General features: G+C 41.1%; 1 protein-coding gene across 5 annotated transcripts in view; it reads right to left on the reverse strand.

Annotated features, from left to right (window-relative positions):
- Nucleotides 1–798: 798 nt before the first annotated feature.
- Nucleotides 799–20,332, reverse strand: part of LOC123723699 (cell surface glycoprotein MUC18) — an 81,230-nt gene continuing 61,696 nt past the window's right edge. Inside the window, exons 2-17 of one of the 5 annotated variants that reach the window (XM_045724348.1) lie at nucleotides 15,300–15,427; nucleotides 14,709–14,940; nucleotides 14,529–14,599; nucleotides 14,198–14,285; nucleotides 13,491–13,670; nucleotides 13,010–13,137; nucleotides 12,637–12,772; nucleotides 12,134–12,249; nucleotides 8,287–8,428; nucleotides 8,058–8,188; nucleotides 7,513–7,654; nucleotides 7,155–7,190; nucleotides 5,929–5,973; nucleotides 4,775–4,901; nucleotides 4,197–4,302; nucleotides 799–3,970 (exon numbers count right to left, since the gene is read on the reverse strand). In XM_045724348.1, the coding sequence (XP_045580304.1) occupies nucleotides 3,941–3,970; nucleotides 4,197–4,302; nucleotides 4,775–4,901; nucleotides 5,929–5,973; nucleotides 7,155–7,190; nucleotides 7,513–7,654; nucleotides 8,058–8,188; nucleotides 8,287–8,428; nucleotides 12,134–12,249; nucleotides 12,637–12,772; nucleotides 13,010–13,137; nucleotides 13,491–13,670; nucleotides 14,198–14,285; nucleotides 14,529–14,599; nucleotides 14,709–14,940; nucleotides 15,300–15,427 (1,838 nt within the window). In that variant the 3' untranslated portion in view covers nucleotides 799–3,940. Of the gene's footprint in view, nucleotides 3,976–4,196; nucleotides 4,303–4,774; nucleotides 4,902–5,928; nucleotides 5,974–7,154; nucleotides 7,191–7,512; nucleotides 7,655–8,057; nucleotides 8,189–8,286; nucleotides 8,429–12,133; nucleotides 12,250–12,636; nucleotides 12,773–13,009; nucleotides 13,138–13,490; nucleotides 13,671–14,197; nucleotides 14,286–14,528; nucleotides 14,600–14,708; nucleotides 14,941–15,299; nucleotides 15,428–20,332 lie in introns of all 5 variants that reach the window. The other 4 variants (XM_045724350.1, XM_045724349.1, XM_045724351.1 and 1 more) reach the window with 4 other exon arrangements.

Consider the following 20,332-nt stretch of genomic DNA (forward strand, 5'->3'; position numbering starts at 1 on the left):
CTTTATTTCCACTGTATCCATTATCATAGACATCCCTCAATTTGATGCAATCATGTCTTGTCACTTGAATCACAAAGAAAGGACAAAGAGAACCTCAGTTGGGCAAATGCCGTGATTCTCCACCCTTCTCCCGAGTCCCGAAGCATGCAGTCATGGATTTAACAATATTGGAAACTCAAATGCTTACTCTTAATGCTTTTAAATCCATGAAGTGTGCACTGTGCAAATGCACACTTTGGGAGAAGGGTGGAAATCGGAACGAAACCTTGGACTTTAGGTTCTACGGTGAACTTGAACATGTTTTAATTGTCCACGTTGGTGTGCGCTTTTCCTCCATTTCATCTTCCAGTGATAAGCGGACAATCTGCCAGTCAACCTCCAACAGTCATCCCTGCGTGAACACACCTTGGTAAGAATCGTTAGCACCGTTGTAGTGTTCTTAAGAAAGGTCTAAGATCCGTTCTGCATATTGGCCCGGTACAACCAATTCTTGTTCCCCTCATCTTGGTATCGATTAAAAATAGAATAAAATTCCCAAATCCATCACTTATCTGAATATGTTTTAGTACTCTTGGGAAGAAATGTGGGAAACATGGGAGATGACCAGCTACTGTAGTACAGCATACATTCCTGACTTCACAAGCCGAAAGTGATCTTCTCTTTTAGCTATGTTTATATTTGGAGTATATACAGTATTCTTTCTATCAATCGCTTGCTAGTCCTGTTAAAAAAAAAAAACCGTTAAGTTGCAGGTTGTCAAGATGATGTACAATCTTTTCAGGCTTGAAGAGAGACACGTTTTTCATTGAAACATGCATTTTTATTTGACATTTACTTAAAAAACAAAGATTTTACAAACAAAAGGAATCCGTTCACCTGTCCTGAAGTTAATCGGTCTTTGCAAGTCATAGACCATTACAATTTTTTTTTTTTAATAATCAAAATTAACACTCATAGTTCTGGTCAAAAACATCAACAACAAAAAAATGGTGAAAAGGGGAGATATTGAAGCCCGTAATTAGACAGTACAGAACTTACATTTTACTTCAACTCCCTGACTGTCATACTTTTCTCCTCAGATTGTACCGTAACACATTTGATTGGGAGGACCATGAGTAAAACTGGTGGCCCTAATGATTTGATGCAGACTTAAGCAAGCCAGCTTTTAACCTGTAGTGTCTTTCGTTATTAATAGGAGTAACTCCTGGGTTGTGTTTTAACATGGCCATGAGCGAGCTCTGGAATCTTACCTGTTGTCTGGTGTAGAAATGTTAGTCGTCTGACCAACTGATAAAACGAATTCTTGCAATTTGGTTTGTAGAATGAAAACTACTAGGTATCAACATGCATATAAGCATAGCATTTCAGAGGGGTTTTGTGTAAAACACTATGAGTTTAACATTTAGTTCCTGTTCAGATGAAAGTCATGTAGTTTATATTGGAGAGAAAAACAAGAGAGCCATGCACTACTCTTGCTAGTATCACTGCTCTTTACGTATCTGCCTCAAGGCCTTCGTCAGGTTTTTAGTATTTTTATTTTTTACTCTGACGAAGGCCTTGAGGCCAATATGTGAAGCTTAGTAAAGAGCAGTGATGCGGATTTCTTCTTTTTTCTCATCTTATTCAACTGTTACCATGCACCTGCAACAAAGTTGGCTCAGATGTTCGAGTGCCTGTTTGAATTTTAAATTGGGGTAAGTTGAGCCATTTTTTACGTTTAGCATCACTCAATCAAGGAAAATATAGTGTTCTTTTCTAACAAAGTTATCTACATGTATGTCAGAATGTTGTGTATCCCTGGAAATAATAATAATGTAAATATTAGTTTTGAAAAACAGCTTGTCCAAAGAAAGTGTTCTCTCGGCACAACGTACGTATGGGGTAAGTTAAGCCGCCTACAAATGTATGTACTGAATGAAATATTACTACTACTCTTAAAACCATGTCTGACTTTATTTCCCAAACACAATTCAACACGATCACAATAGTTTTTTTTCTTTTCAATAATTTGAAGCATTTTAAACACTTTTTTTAACATAGGCCAGTTCCTGTTAACCCATATCCCAGCGATAAGGTCTTGCATTACGGCTTGGAAGAAACACTTACATTGGCTCAACTTACCCCAAGGCAAACATTTATCATATTAGCCCTCATGCTAGGTTTAGGACCTCATATTGAAGCTTATAGAGACCCCAACTGATGTGTGTGTATATAACAATCTTAAAATGATCTACTTTGGTTTAGATACAAGCATCATGAACCTGCTAACACAAACGCATTTGACTTGGTGAAAATACATTGTTTTTTTTGGAGCTAACTTGCTTACCACTTTTTACATGTGGTTTCTTCCTTCACAGACTCCCTGAAATGATGACTTCTTCCCATTTTGGTCAAATTATTTGTTTTATGTATGGTTTCATATAAACAAGGGTGGCTAAACGTACCCCTTTGGCTCAATTTACCCCACTCTCCCCTAGGTCAAAGAGCCATTTTACCTTCACTTCCATCAAACACGCAAACACTCCTTCACCCAACTTAAAACCAGAGATTCGCAGACAAAACATGACAAAAATGATCATAACAAACTAAATAAAATCAGTGCACTGGATATTTTCACGAAGAATGATAAAACAAGTGTGAAAGATTGTAAGTTATTCTGCTGTGACTTGTAGAATGAGGCTGAATGTACAAGGCAGACAGATGTTTACGAACTGGAAACATATCAGCATGATTCTAATCTCTTATTTACAAACAGTACAAGAACTAGACAGCAGTTTAGGGAAGGAAAAAGTAACCAATAACACTTTGGCTTCATCGGAGCTCTGCTATTGGCTCTTGTAGTACAAAAGAACCCAATCCTGGATATTTCACTACATATCCTTTCTTCCATGAATAAATCACTGTTTTGACCTGATTTGGATAGGCCTTCACCTATCCAAGTCACGTCAGCTCAGCGATCACTCCAATGAAGGAAAGCAGGAAGGATATATTCAAACAGGGCCCATCTCTCATAAGATAAGAGGAGGATACAAGGCTTTACATGTTCATTCACAAAGCCAAAAACAAGTCTAAGGTTAGTTTCAGGGGGTAAGTAAAAATGAAAAAGACTAAACTAAAATGGAATTCGCTAAATGATATGTGATGTCACGACCAATACTGAAGTCCACTTTGAGAACATAGCTCTAAAGGTTGGTTGTTGGTTTACATGGGTAGATGAAGCAGGCTGTATACATGTAGACATGGTAGGTAAGCCTGTCATTAGGCACCCATGGTGGCCCCATGGTTTCAGTGTACAGACTTTAGCAAAGTAGGAAGTCAAGGCAGCCAATCAGGCGCAGAACAACAGCAGGTGGACCTCTAGAGTAAAGCTAGCTCTGGTGCAGGGCGTTAGCTCACGTTCCTCCACTATGCTGCAGAGGAATGCACCATAACGCCCTAGACCAAAAAAAGAAGCACCAAACCCAAAACTAGCCATGTCTTTTTAAAAGGTTTTTCTCTAGTTATTTTAAATAAAGAAATATATACAGGATATAATATATATACACTTCATAAAGAGCAGTTCCAGGCTGATCTTCAGTGATTGGTTGCCTGAGTTGGCATTTGGATTAAAATATATATATATATATAAACCAGCCTTATTTTGTGCTCTAACTGGGTCTTATGGGTGCATAGAAGAAGCCCATTCATGAAAATTGCTAGGCTGATCCTAGATCTGCATGTTCTATGTTATGCAAATGATAAACGTGACTGAACATAACGTAGCTACCTCCTTTGTTAGCCACTGCCATGCTAAAGAACTAAAAATCTGGGATCAGGTTAGAGAACTGCAGCACATATCAGATGAGTTGTAGGCTACAAGGCATCAAAGGATCCATCCCACCCTGAGAGAGTGAACTGGACTGGGAGCAGCTGCAGGAGTCGCCACTTCACACAGCCACACTCACTTCTGCACGTCCATGTACTTATCACCCTTTACTCCAGAGGACGGACACACAGAAGTGAAACAATGTGTAAATGTGTTGAAGGTTGTACCATAGGACAGCGGGTAAGGATCATTCAACATCTTCAATGCAACATTGCATTGTATTAACCACTAAAGTTCAGATACTAAAAGATACAATTTTAACTAGCATTTGGATGAGTGGTTGTACAATTTATAAGGAAGGTAAAAAAAAATAGCCAGTGTCCATAGTTACCTGTTCACTAGTGGGCTTCTTGTCTCCGTTGACACCTAAAAGCACGGCCTCCTCCGTGTTGTCATTATTAATCTCCACCATTATGCTGTCCTTATTCGGTTTGGTACTAGAGAGAGCGCTCAGAGTCACCAGCATGACCAATGTAATACCCTTTTCACACTACTAAGCCAAGACAACCCGAGCTGGCCTGTTTATGCCTCCAACATAGTTGCGATACTAAAAAGAACAAGAAACTCTCTGAGCCAGCACAGTATGGTTCGGGTCAGCACAATAGTGTGAAAAGGGTATCTGATAGAAACGATAATGATACATCAGGTAAAATCATGAAGAAGAAAAAAAAACTATGACAAGGAGCTATTTTAGAGGTATCCTCTGAGCTTAAATTGTTGGATATGCATATGTGATAAGGGGTCGTGATTCCAAAATATGGTTGCAAAATTACAAAAAACCTTCCCTAAAAATGCACAGCTCTTCCAGCAATTCTGGTTGGAGGATTCCTGGAAAACCTGGGAATTTTGAGAATACTTCTGGAGTTTCGCAAACCTTAAATAAAATAAAATTGTGGAAAACACACTTACAGATCCTGCTTGCCCGAACGCCCACATGGGATCTTGCCCTTCTTGTACAGGAAGTACAACACACTGCCAAGGATAGCCAGCAGGAGAATACAGATGATGATGACAGCGATGATCACACCGCTGCCCTCTGGTGGGACAAAGAAGAAGAGGCAGAACCACAGGTCATTTCCTGTCCGGTAATTGCTTCGTGACAACATCGTCCTCTTAAGGAGTTTCAGATTATTATTTTTTGTGTGTGTGTGTGTGTGTACATGCGCACGCACATGTGTGTGTCCATGTCATTCAGGAATCTCGCTTTTATCATTCAGAGACAACAGCATGCACAGGTGGTGGTAGTGATGAACAGGCGTGCAGTCTCTGAACAGGTTGTTCATCATGGAAGAAGTTATTTTATTGAGGACTAAAGATCAGTCAGAAGAAACACTTTCCAGAGTTGTGCTGCTTGGTTTCTCTGTCAGAGAATACAGTAGGAGGCAGCAGGACAAAGGGAGAGAGAAAGAGTGAGGGAAGGTAAAGAGGTGGATGGGTGCACTTGGGGATGGACCTCCCCTGGAGGAAGGATGCAGATTTAGATGGATGGATCCATTTCCATCAAGGTACAGAATGGGTGATACCACTCCATTCTCTCAGGGGGGGGTTTGTACTCAAAATGCTCTAGATGCAAATGGAACTTTTCAGCCTGGTTTAACAAAAACATTTTGGGGGTTATGTTTCTGGTGATTCATGAAGCATCATTCAGAGAACATATTAAAGATGATAACATTGTAACTAACAAAGTATGAATATAAAAAAATATATAATTCCAGATTTCATCTAATTATATTTTTCCACTTGATAATTTATAAGTATCTCTCCACATAGATAAAGTTGTAATACTGTACTTTTTTAGACAGTATTACAAAGTCACAAACAGAGAGATCCTATTAAATTATAAATTATTCTATGTCACAAGTGTTGCCTCCTGAGTAGAGAGTACAAAGCCCTCCCCTGCATAGTGAATGAGGGTGCTGTGGAGAGAGTGTGGAGGGTGATGGTGGTGGCTGGGGGTTCAGTCTAGGCAGTGTGAGCTGGGTGGAGCGAGGTGTGGGCAGGGCAGCCTTCTAAGCGTGCTAGGTGGGAGGCAGCATCAAGACCCAGGACCAGAAGTCACAAACCTTTCTTGACTCTCTTCGGAGGAGTTACTGGGGTTACTGTTGTTACTGGACAAACCACACGGACACAGTTATCACGATAGTACAGCAGCTCTATGGCAACCTAACACTGTTAACAACTGCAACAACCGCCTTGTCTACTTAGCATGACCCTAATCACGTATCGCCTTGTTACAAACACAGATAGGCAGGAGACAGAAACCAGGAACGGCTCTGCAGTCTGCACCCTCCAAAAAATGCCCTAATGATTTCCAGGAGCGGCAGCGCTGGCTATTTAATCATATTTTGTCATCAATAAAACAACAACAAACAGGATTTTCCCTCAGAGGGACGGAGGCAATGATTTCCTGGTGTGACGTGAGCGGTCCACTGAGGTAATGGGAGTCAGAAGACTATGTTGAGTGCACTTTAACCATCAACACACAGCTACAGTTTCAGCCTTGCTCCTGGTCTGTGTGCAAACAAGACAGATCTTTATGCAATAGGGCGATATGCAACTATTTAGTGAACATAGTCCGAAATAGGATGACCGTGTAGTAAGAGTTCTATGGCCGGTTTCCTGGACCCAAATTGAGCCTAATACTGGACTAAAAAGCGTGCTCAATGACAGCCCAGAATATCCATTGAAATTGCTTTTTAGTCCAGGTCAAGACTAGTCAATCTATCTGTGTCCGGAAAGCCGGCCCATAAAGATTTAATTTAATCTAACATCTAATTATGACAGTTATCAAAGAACACATCAGGATGTGTTCGTATTATATGACTGATCAACACATGGAAAATAAGCAGCTCTCGCCCACCAGTTAGTCAATAAAAGGTTTCTCAACCATGACCGTCCTCACCAGTATAAACTTTAATACACCCATAGAGACCTTTCTGAATTCTGATTTTGGTCATTGCTAAAAGCACCCGTCGCATTTTTCCTTTTCTTTCCTTTTTTTCCCCTGCCTGACTCACACAGAAACAGCTAAACTAGACCATCAACCGCTCAACAGCAAAGTTATGAAAAAAAAGGTGCGCGCATGACTGATGAATGAAGTTCCTTGTTGCAATACCATGGTCGTTTTTATTGCTGTCACGCTGCACAGGTGATCAGATCTCCCAACGCTTGCCAAATTCTAAACATCCCATTGATATGATATAGCGATCTTCTGGAATGTGCAGCATGACCGCAATAAAGACGACGCGATGACAGTGAGTGTTAAATACTAAAAGAGTGGTACGCTTACCTGTAGTACTGGGATCTGACGAGGTCGTTTGGACAACTGAAAACAGGCAAAGGGAGAGTGACACTCTCCTGTTAGCACACTGACAGTTAAAGGAAAACTAGGAAAGGGAAAGGGGGATACCTAGTCAGTTGTACAACTGAATGCATTCAACTGAAATATGTCTTCCGCATTTAACCCAACCCCTCTAGCAGCTTTACTAAAGATGATTTGAAGCTCAGGTTTCTGTCATGTTTCCATTAATTAAATAATTTGGTTGTTAGTATATTCTGCCTGTTAATTTTCTCTTAACAGTCAAACCGGACATGTTGACATAAAATATACAAGACATGACAAATAAGACAGTGGACAGACAACTTACTGGCTTTGATGCTGAAGGGGAAGGAGTCTGTGCCATGGACGTTGTAGGCGTTGCAGTTGGCTGTGATGTCAGAGGTCACTTTGATGCTCAACACACTGAGAACCCCGTCCTCTGTCTGTCTGTGGGACACCTCCTTCAGGATCTAGCACACACAGTGAAATAAAGCACAGATAAGACCAGAAACCAAAACATTGTCTATGTCACAAATGGCATCCTATTCCCGATAAAGTGCACTAGTTTTGCCCAGAGCCCTATGGGCCCGGGTCAAAAGTAGTGCTTTGCAATGGGAAAAGGTGGCATTTGGGACAAACAAACGCAGATATATCTGTTCAGAAAGGAATGTTGAACATGAGTTGCTTTCTCTATTAATGTTGTTACAGGAAATGACCCAGGTACCCGGGATCGGAACAGATCTGTGTGTAAATAGATCAAAAGAAGAAAAAAACACACCATTGTCCCTCTTTCCTTCCCAGCCAGCCTATACATTGTCTGTATGAGCTGACTCAGAGAAGCCGGTCTGACTGTCTGTCGGTCTGTCTGCTTACCTGTGATTCGTCAGAGGAGCTCCAGGTGATAACAGGGGTTGGGTATCCTCTAGCATGGCAGCTCAGGTTTAGGAACTTCTCTGTGACCTCCTCCAGGACTGTGTCTGCTGACTCCTTGATCTCTGGGGGTCCTGCATGGAAGAGGGGGACGGAGGGTTAGTTGTGTCTCTGTGTGTGTGTGTGTGTTTCGCGTGCGTGTGCGTGCAGGCGGGCGGGCGGGCGGGCTTACCCTGTACGTGAACATGTAAAGAGCCACTGGTCTCCAGTCGTTCCAGTGAAGGAACATTCACCACACACACGTACGTCCCCGCCATGTCAAACACAGCGTCCTTCAGGGTCAGTGTGTGGCCCTCTGCAACTTTTTCTCCTTTCTACACACACACACACACACACACACACACACACACACACACACGTCTATGAGGGAAACAATATAAATCAAGCAGCCACACCTCTTAAAGAACATTTCTGAGATTCGAAAGACATAGTCGAGACATATAGGGGGCTGTGGGAGCTGTTTTGTTAGACATTATCGATCATAGTCTGCTGCTGAAAAAAACATGTGTTATGGATTTACATCCTCTGACTTATTGTGGATCGAGAGTTACTTACCTAACAGAACACAGTGCGAGTTATTTAATAAGCCGCAGGTGCCTACCGGTACATTGAAACAAATGAACTTTACACAGGCTTTAACGAAACACGGCTTGTAACAGAAATAGATAGGCTTTAACGAAACACGGCTTGTAACAAAAATAAATAGGCTTTAACGAAACACGGCTTGTAACAAAAAGAAATAGGCTTTAACGAAACACGGCTTGTAACAAAAAGAAATAGGCTTTAACGAAACACGGCTTGTAACAAAAATAAATAGGCTTTAACGAAACACGGCTTGTAACAAAAATAAATAGGCTTTAATGAAACACGGCTTGTAACAAAAAATAAAAAATTAGCAGTAAGCTTTAGTTGTCTTTTTGCACTGAGTCAATTCCTCACGCTGCTGTTTCCAATGTCTTATCATTGACTCATTAAGACCAAGCTCCCGTGCAGCAGCTCTATTTCCTTTTCCAACAGCCAGATCAATCGCCTTCAACTTGAAAGCTGCATCATATGCATTTCTCCGTGTCTTTGCCATGATGAGGGTGACAAAATGACTACTGTAATCAGAATGATGGGAAGTTTGAGAGCGCTCGATTTAATCTAAACAGTAAACTAAAAACTTGTTTGACCTTAACCCGTTCGTCAATTTCATGGGTCTAACGAAAGCTTCATGCCGCCAAAAACTAAGCACGTCACAGAATGTGTTTTTTTGGAGAAAAAAAAATTGAAAGCGGGAAAAATCCATATATTAGCTGCGTCATTGTTTAAGCCGCGAGGTTCAAAGCCTGGGAAAAAAGTTGCGGCTTATAGTCCGGAATTTACGGTAAGTAAAATCACTGCAACACTGAACAAAGAGCTGAAGTCAGTTCTAAAATAGGTGGCAAGTAATAAGCTAGTCCTAAATATATCAAAAACTAAAAGAATTGTATTTGCGACCAAACACTAGCTAAACTCTTAACCTAATCTAAATCGTGTAATGAATAATGTGGCAATTGAGCAAGTTGAGGAAACTAAACTGCTTGGTGTAACCCTAGATTGTAAACTGGGAGGTTCAAAACATACTGATGCAATGGTAGCTAGATGGAGAGAGGTCTGTCCATGATAAAGCGCTGCTCTGCTCTTATATGGTCAAGTGCCACAAAGAAAAACAGGCAAATGAACCGCATCACTACTTGTCATTGTGAAAGATATTGCCATGTTGAAGGCAGCCAATACACAACTCAGACATCCATACATACCCCACACCAGGGGTTTCTTCACAGTCCCTAAGTCCAGAACAGACTCTGAGAAACGCGCACCACTACAGTACATATTAGAGGTCGACCGATTAATCGGAATGGCCGATTAATTAGGGCCGATTTCAAGTTTTCATAACAATCGGTAATCAGTATTTTTGGCCACCGATATGCGTATTTTTTTATTATTTTTTTACACCTTTATTTAACTCGGCAAGTCAGATTAAGAACACATTCTTATTTTCAATGACGGCTTAGGAACGGGGGTTAACTGCCTTGTTCAGGGGGGATTCGTTTTTGCAACCTTCCGGTTACTAGTCCAACGCTCTAACCACCTGCCTTACATTGCACTCCACGAGGAGCCTGCATGGCAGGCTGACTACCTGTTATGCGAGGGCAGCAAGAAGCCAAGGTAAGTTGCTAGCTAGCATTAAATTTATCTTATAAAAAACGATCAATCTTAACATAATCACTAGTTAACTACACATGGTTGATGATATTACTAGTTTATCTAACGTGTCCTGCGTTGCATATAATCGATGCGGTGCCTGTTAATTTCTCATCGAATCACAGCCTACTTTGACAAACGGGTGATGATTTAACAAGCGCATTTGCGAAAAAAGCACTGTCGTTGCACCAATGTACCTAACCATAAACATCAATGCCTTTCTTTAAAATCAATACACAAGTATATATTTTTAAACCTGCATATTTAGTTAATATTGCCTGCTAACATGAATTTGTGTCACTTCTCTAGCGTTCCGTGCAAGCAGTCGGGATATATACAGCAGTTTGGGCCGCCTGGCTCATTGTGGACTGTGTGAAGTCCATTTATTCCTAACAAAGGCCGTAATTAATTTGCCAGAATTGTACATAATTATGACATAACATTGAAGGTTGTGCAATGTAACAGGAATATTTAGACTTAGGGATGCCACCCGTTAGATAAAATACTGAACGGTTCCATATTTCACTGAAATAATAAACGTTTCGTTTTTGAAATGATAGTTTCCGGATTCGACCATATTAATGACCAAAGGCTCGTATTTCTGTGTGTTATTATGTCATAATTAAGTCTATGATTTGATATTTGATAGAGCGGTCTGACTGAGAGATGGTAGGCAGCAGCAGGCTCGTAAGCATTCATTCAAACAGCACCTTCGTGCGTTTTGCCAGCAGCTCTTCGCAATTCTTCAAGCATTGCGCTGTTTATGACTTCAAGCCTATCAACTCCCAAGATTAGGCTGGTGTAACCGATGTGAAATTGCTAGCTAGTTAGTGGGTGCGCGCTAATAGTGTTTCAAACGTCACTCGCTCTGAGACTTGGAGTAGTTGTTCCCCTTGCTCTACATGGGTAACACTGCTTCGAGGGTGGCTGTTGTCGATGTGTTCCTGGTTCGAGCCCAGGTAGGAGCGAGGAGAGGGACGGAAGCTATACTGTTACACTGGCAATACTAAAGTGCCTATAAGAACATCCAATAGTCAAAGGTATATGAAATACAAATCGTATAGAGAGAAATAGTCCTATAATTCCTATAATAACTACAACCTAAAACTTCTTACCTGGGAATATTGAAGACTCATGTTAAAAGGAACCACCAGCTTTCATATGTTCTCATGTTCTGAGCAAGGAACTTAAACGTTAGCTTTTTTACATGGCACATATTGCACTTTTACTTTCTTCTCCAACACTTTGTTTTTGCATTATTTAAACCAAATTGAACAATGTTTCATTATTTATTTGAGGCTAAATTGATAGTATTTATGTATTATATTAAGTAAAAATAAGTGTTCATTCAGTATTGTTGTAATTGTCATTAATACAAATCATTTTTTTAAATTAAATTGGCCGATTAATCGGTATCGGGGTTTTTGATCCTCCAATAATCGGTATCAGCATTGAAAAAAATAATCATAATCGGTCGACCTCTAGTACATATTGCCACGACCACACGGAACTCTCTTCCACACCAAATAACTCAAGCGAGCAGTAAAATCAAACTTCAAAAAACTGATAAAACAACACCGCATGGCAGAACACAGAAAGTGAAGAGAAACACGCATGCACGCACACACACACACACACACACACACACACACACACACACACACACACACACACACACACACACACACACACACACACACACACACACACACACATGCACACTCTAAAACACACATTCTACACACACACATTGTAATGTTGAGGTATTGGCTCAGTGGCCTACTGTAATTTACCTTGAACCATTCAGTGTGTGTGGGCAGGGAGGACAGGGCATTGCAGGTGGCCATCAGCTCCTCTCCCTGGGCCATGACATGGGTGTCTTTGGGAATCAACACAGCCAGGTCCAGATCTATGGACACACAACATGCATTGTTAAGAACACTGCTACACTACTCTACTCTACATACAGTAGGCTAATGTTAGTAACCAGATCGAAGGGGAAATGGTATACATTCTCCCCATTCAGTTTCACATTCGCGAGCCCACAAAACATTCTCACGACCCCCCAGGGGTTTTTGGGACCACCAGTTTGAGAACCACTGCACTACATTACACTACATTTCACAACTACTGCAATAACTAAGCCAGGAGTTTTTCCAGAGCCAGGGAATAACTATAGGCCCTAGTCATAGACCATAACGAGGGTCCTAAGTTTATCCTGGTCATGTCACAACTTTTGGGGCTACTAATAATGACTAATGTCCCAGAAATTGTACCAGAGGAACGTTTCACTCACAGTCGACGAAGAGCTCTGTGTACCCTACGGTTTCTTCATACGTGTCCAGGTCCAGTGCTGTACACGTGATATTGCCGTTGCTTAGACGCGTCACGTCTTTCAGGACCAATACGTTCAGCTCCGATTTCAGCTCTTGCTACAGAGAAGGAGTGACATTTATAACACACATCAACAGTGTTGTGTATGAACACAGAAATTCATGCATGCGCGCACACACACACACACACACACACACACACACACACACACACACACACACACACACACACACACAATCCAATCACTAACACATGCATACATGTATATAGTTCTGTTTATGGTTGGAGACACATAATTGTTTTATTTTTACATGGAGTAGGCATGGGTTTCTTACCATATTGTGCATGAATGTAAAGGGTGGTTGAGGATTCCCGTTGGCACGGCAATGAACCTCAACTGTGTCCCCTTCTTTGACACGCCCCTTTGGTGACTCCACCCACACATCAAGAGAAGTGGTTGGATCTGAAGAGATTTTTATTTTATTTAACCTTTATTTATCCAGGTAAGTCAGCAAGATGTAAGACCTAATTCTTGTTAACAAAGATGACCTGGAAAGTGGTGATATCAAGTTCGGTACAAAACAAGAGAGACTTCACAACTTGACAGAAACACGTGGCGACAGCACAAACAGTCAGAAAATCAAAACGTTCCACTGTAGCATAGTTGCTTGCATTTATGATTCATACTTCTCGTTGAGACTGAACACGATTTGAGATGGCAATGTACTTGTGTAAGTCTGTGACTGTGCATGTGTATAGTTTTCTACTGTCTCCATATGAGGGGGGACACATTAAGAGGGTGCACAGTAGACTCACAGTGGACAGTGATGTTGATCTTGTTGGTCTCAGTCATCTTGGTTCCACCAGGGACAAGGTAGCTGACTTCGCAGTAGAAGAACGAATCCTTGTCTTCCTTGACCACATTCAGGTGAAGGTCACTCTGGACAGTGTACAGACCACTGGACTCCTTAGTGACCAGGGTCACCACACTGACCTCTGTGAGACATGCAGCACATTTGGAAAACAGACAAATTGAGTTACTGTAGATGTGTAGATGTTATTGTATGCCCAATGGCCAGGTTGAATACATGGGGTGGTTTACTATCGCTTCCTTTTATTTTCTATTTTTAAATACAGTTTTTTTAATTAATATTTTCAGCTCAAATCCACAGCCACATCTCATATTCAGGCACAAGAAACAGACATCTATTTTTACAACAGGCATGATCTGTGTCATAGTAATCACGGATCTTTGTTCTTTAAGTTCACTGTCAAATTCTTGACTGAAGTCAATCTGATTTTTGTATTTGATAACATAAAAAAATATGTTTGTTCCTTGTGAGATCCGATGCATGTTTACAACATTCTAAATGTGTTTATCATTGTCCCGTTGCCAAAGCAGGAAGAGCATGAAGCAAATGTGGAATTGCTAGCTGTTATTATCAACTCTGTTTCACCTAGCGTATATACTAATGTCAGAGGGTGTCTATGGACACTGTGGTCAAAGCCTCGGTAGTACTCACCGCCTGGTGTGTTCTGCATTGGGCTTTGGTCACGGTACCAAGTGATGTTGGGCCTGGGGTAGCCATTCTTAGCCTCACAGCTCCCTATCTATGGTGAATGATGACATTACACGGTCAGTGTGTAAACCCTTTTCTCCACGATTTTGGGGATGAAAAGCTTAATTTTAAATATTTTATACAATAAAACCATCATAATTTTCATTTCTCTAAGTGGTTAGTGTTACAAGTCCTCAAACGTTACAAGACCTTATCTTATCCACATGCTATACCCTGAAGTCCTCACTGACCGTAGCTATCGCTAACAATGTGTTGTTTGTTTGTTTGTTTTTACCTTCGATGGGTTCTTATTGCTGACAGAGATCCCAGAGTGCACCCCCTCAATGTTTGGACGATCAGGTGACGCTAGAGAGGGACAATGGATGACATCACATAGGGAGCAATAGCTAGAATAGTCCAGGACTAGGCTAAATCTGGGTCCAGGAAACTGGCCATAGGTGCATCACACTCTTACCGAACACCTTGAGCATGGTGCGTCCCTCCATGTTACCCGCTGACAGTCCGTTGACTTGGCAGATGAACTCTAGCTCATCCTCCAGCGCCACGTCCCTGATGGTCAGCACCACCTCGCTGCTCTTCCCCATCCCATTCACACTGATCTTGTCTGTGAACTGCCCGTCCCGGTCGACTGCCTGTATGTTTCCGTCTCCGTAGTAGATCCTCGAGCGGACGTTGGTCTTCGTGATCTATGATCGAAGGTTGAATTTAATTGTCAATTGGAAAACAGGGCAGAGACAGAGGGACGGATCCTTGAGATCCATGGGCGTAAAGTAAATCTTTGTGCCCATGTAAATCTCCCATTTACATCAATGTTAGCTGACGCATAAATGTACAGATGGATCTCAAGTTAGGAGTCAGCCCAGAGAGATAAGAAAGCATGTGTTCATTTGTGAAACAGGGATCTGAGATGGAAGGGATGTGTTAGCCTGGTTGTCAGATCTGTTGGTCCGTTAGCCAACTGCTAACAGAGTTAGATTTGGCAACCAGGCTAACGTGTGTGAGCGCGTCTGTCCATGTGCATGCATTTGTGTGTGGGACTACTCACCATGTACCACTGGATAATGACGTCATCGTGGCTGTCTGAGACCGTGAACATGCAGGTGATCTGAGCCGTGTCCCCAAGGAACACCTCCACTCTGTCCTCCATGTTCACCTCCACCTTGGCCCAGGCTGCTGTAGAGACAGAGTTTGAGATCAATTACATTGCAGGCAGACTGTGCAGAATCAGTCACGTTTAAAGCCACTTTGCACAATGACGTGAAAGTTTGTAGCTTTGATCATACTTTAGTAATCATTTCTGTGCCAACATTAAAGATGGAATCCACAGTAGGGGGAAACTGTGCCGATGGGCACCCCGCCACTGTCTTCTAGCACACGTGCATTGATGTCAGACGGGAAAAAACAGTGTTAGTTGTTTGCAGTAACTTCTTTGTTTTTGTGATATCACAACTTTAAAGCATGCATGCACACACACACACAAACATACACACATACACATCTGCCTGGCCTGGTGTGAGCTGAAAAGAAGCAACAAAAAGCTCATAATGGTCAAAGAAAAAATAGGCTATGACAGGAATTCTGGGAGCCCACCCATGTCCATATTAATGTGCTGCATTCCAGTGTGTCACTGTTCAGGAGGGAAGAAAGACTCAATTTACAGACAGCATAGTGAGCCAGTGTTCGGCTCTCTCACAGAGGAATGAGTGTTTTTTCCCTCCAAGCGTCTCACAGAGTGAGGCATCGTATGAGGACACACAGGCCAGAATGGCCATTATGCACTTTACACACAATATGAAAGCAAACTCCTTCCTATAGCGTAATCTAGTACACTTCACTTCCGGTTGAACGCAAAAGGAGGGAGAGCTCTGTTTTGTTGTTTTGGAAAGTTTTGAAAGTTTATTCGAAAGTTTCTTAGTAAGAAAGGAAATGCCAACAACGAACAGTGAGCCATCGTGCTCATGCATAAAAATAACTAATAATGAAAGAAAAGCATTGCCAGTTTGAATTTAGAATTTTTCTTCTTTGTTTTATAAGAAACATTAATGTTGAAAATTCCAAATTGTTTGCATAGTTAACTTACATACACAGCTCTGACACACACACTTACCCCACCAGACATGCCATCAGGGGTCTTTTCACAGTCGCCAAATCCAGAACAAATTCAAAAAAGTGTACAGTATTATATAGAGCCATTATTGCATGGAACTCCCATCTCATACTGCTCAAATCAACAGCAAACCTGGTTTTATAAAACAGATAAAGCAACACCTCACGGCACAACGCCTCTCCCCTATTTGACCTAGATAGTTTGTGTGTATGTATTGATATGTAGGCTACGTGTGCCTTTTTAAAATTGATGTAGTTCTGTCCTTGAGCTATTATTGTCTGTTAATGTTCTGTATTAAGTTTCATATTTTGTGTGGCCCCCAGGAAGAGTACATGTTGCTTTCACAACAGCTAATGGGGATCCTAATAAAATAACACAGAATACAAAAAAATCAAGATTGGTAATGACCCGTTGCTCTGCCTTTAGACTTTTCTGCCAAGATATAGCGTTAATTAGTCACTTAATTAGTCATGCTGTGAGTTAAGAGAATGAAATGTGGCAAGTCAATCATGTGTGATTTTTGTTGATGTGGACAGAGTGTGTGGGTGTGTATGTGTGTGTGAGGGGGGGGCCTTATTGGATGCATGGTCTACGTACATGCACTGTATGTATGTGTACATATCTTCATTTTCACTTTAATAGGTGAGAGTTCACATTGAGGGCATATTAACACACACTGAGCACTTTTGATCTCAACACCACAGTGACAGCCAGGTTATTATCTCTCCGTCCTGTCCTACACACACACACACACACACACACACACACACACACACACACACACACACACACACACACACACACACACACACACACACACACACACACACACACACACACACACACACACACACACACACACACACACACACACACACACACACACACACACACACACACACACACACACACACACACTTACTTCTCTGGACCCACCAGAGGCTAATGGAGGAAGAAGGATGTAGTCTTAATACAGTGATCCAATTAGGTATCCCCACAAAAATATTTCCTGTGCATTAGCAACGGAACAACAGGCCAATGCTGACTCACTCTGAAGGGGTCATGTTTACAGTCATCATGCTCCAATTCTAAAGCTATCCTCTCTACAAACAGTACCAGTCAAAAGTTTGGACACACCTACTCATTCCAGGGTTTTTCTTTATTTTTACTATTTTCAACATTGTAGAATAATAGTGAAGACATCAAAACTATGAAATAACACATATGAAATCATGTATTAACAAAAAAAGTGTTAAACAAATCAAAATATATTTTATATTTGAGATTCTTCAAAGTAGCCACTTTTATTTCTTAAAAAATTAAATTAAATATGAACATTATATTTCAATTTTCTAGATGTAACGTTAGCTAGCGAGCACAGAAAACAATTTCTGAGGACATCGTCAAAGAATCATCCTACTATTGACATTTTTCAGTTTTCCTTTTTTATTGATTTTTTTTATTGAATGTCCGAAACATACAATATACATTTACATTTTACATTTTAGTCATTTAGCAGACGCTCTTATCCAGAGCGACTTACAGTAGTGAATGCATACATTTCAATTCATTTCATACATTTTTTTCCCCCGTACATACTTGCAGTGAAGCCGCTCAACAACTACATCATACCAGTCATCCAACAGACTCCTAGTCAGAGCGACACACAGAAGCATCCAGGGTCAATGCCCTGCTCAAGGGCACGTTGACAGATCTTCCACCAGGCCAAAAAACGTGAACCCGAACCCTCCAAGATCTCCCCACAGTTCCCCAATAGCTGTCCCTCAACCATTCGACACCCCTCCCACAGCCCCCCAAGAAGAAAAATAAAAAATACAATTAATTCCATTCCCCACCCCCAAGAACCCCCCCATGCACCAATAAGAAAAAATAAAAAGACAGAAGAAGAAAACAGCAAACAACAATGCAAAATAATACAACATTTAAATAATAATACATTTAAAACAAAGGACATCAAGGAAAACTAAAGTCATAACAGCAATGCCAACTATATGTTTGTGTGCATGTCTGGCACTATTACATGTATGTGTGTGTTCTTGTATGTGTTTATTTGAATGAGAGTGTGTGTATATGCATGTGTACAAACACCTGCACGGCATCAGCCTCAGGCAAACAGGTATTAGTTGTAAAAACACTGCCCACTCAGTGTCATTCAAATGTACTTTTATTATGTTTTATTTTTTTAAACTTTTATCTTTGACCATCATTCTATCTCCCGCACAGCAACTCCACTCCCACTTGTCTCCAATTCCACATCCCAACCCTCAGCTTCCCTCAGCCCATCCCATCTATCTCTGCTGGCCACCCACTTCGGGGTTTCTACGCAACACATATCTTTCAACTATACTGTGATGTTTAACGTACAATTTCAATCTATCTAATCGAATAGAATCCACAGATTGCGAGTTGAAGATAAATACTTTTACTAAGAGTATTAGTATATTAGTAACTGACTGACCCGGTCTCTCCAGATCTCCTAACAGTACTATTTCTAAGGTCAATTTTAGATCAATGCAATTTTAGATCAATGCATTTTCAACCATTCCTGAACCTAAAACGAGAAACAGGCTACCAGAGGGCAATACCAAAATAAATGGTCAATTGATTCTGTATCCTCACAACAAAATCTGCAGAGCTTCGATGATTTTATGCCCCAAATATTCAACATTTTGTTGGTGGCAAGAATTCTATATAATAATTTTAGCTGAAATGCACGAAGTCTTGAATCTTGCGTTGTTTAAAATATCAACTCATACACCCTGTACCATGGAATCGGTACATCAAAAATCTCTTCCCAACTATTTTGCTATCTGTACGGCACAGTTGTCAACATCCTGGTCCTCAAATGAAACTGGTATATGTTCCTATTTGTGCTATTTATATTCCTCTGCCAGTTTTTATCCTTTAAATTGGGCAGACAGACCAGTTCCCTACCTCCTCCCACTGCCACCTGCCTCCTCCATTTTTGGGGTAACGCTGTAATCAATTGATTGTACTCTTGGATTGAGCAGATCTTCCTGTACAATTCTGATAACTCCATGAAGAACATAACTCTACCATTCCAATTTACAATATCATTTAAGAACAAAATACCCTTTTCAAACATCTTTCCCACAAATACAGGTATTTTATCAACCAGCACATTTGAGTTCAGCCATAATATTTGTTGTAATATTTGTTCTATCTTTTCAAGGGGATGAAATTGAAATTGTAGCCAGCTCTGCAATGCCTGTTTGAAAAAGAGAGATACTTTTTTAAAAGTATCATTTTCAATTAATCGGAAATGAGACATGGCAATCTGCACAAAGGCAAAAATAATTTTTAAACACTGGATGAGCTTTACTTAGTAATCTACTTGAGAACCATTTAGGTTTCAAGTAAAACTTTTGAATAAGTGAAGCTTTTAGAGAGGTTTAGTGCTTTTATATGTAATAATCTCAACCCACCCAATTCAAATACGGGCCTCTGGCAGTCTCTATGGGGGTGCCACCTGGTTCAATTCTTGGGCCGACTCTTTTCTCTGTATACATCAATGATGTCGCTCTTGCTGCTGGTGAGTCTCTGATCCACCTTTACGCAGACGACACCATTCTGTATACTTCTGGCCCTTCTTTGGACACTGTGTTAACTACCCTCCAGACGAGCTTCAATGCCATACAACTCTCCTTCCATGGCCTCCAACTGCTCTCCCTGTAGCTCAGTTGGTAGAACATGGTGTTTGCAATGCATGGTGTTTGCAACGCCAGGGTTGTGGGTTCGATTCCCACGGGGGGCCAGCACAGGAAAAGAAATCTATGCATTCACTACTGTAAGTCGCTCTGGATAAGAGTGTCTGCTAAATGACTAAATGCATGCTCTTCAACCGATCGCTACCTGCCTGCCTGTCCAGCATCCCTACTCTGGACGATTCTTACTTAGAATATGTGGACAACTACAAATACCTAGGTGTC

The sequence above is a fragment of the Salmo salar genome, chromosome ssa09 (genome assembly GCF_905237065.1).
Source record: "Salmo salar chromosome ssa09, Ssal_v3.1, whole genome shotgun sequence".
In the NCBI taxonomy this organism is placed as follows: domain Eukaryota; kingdom Metazoa; phylum Chordata; class Actinopteri; order Salmoniformes; family Salmonidae; genus Salmo; species Salmo salar.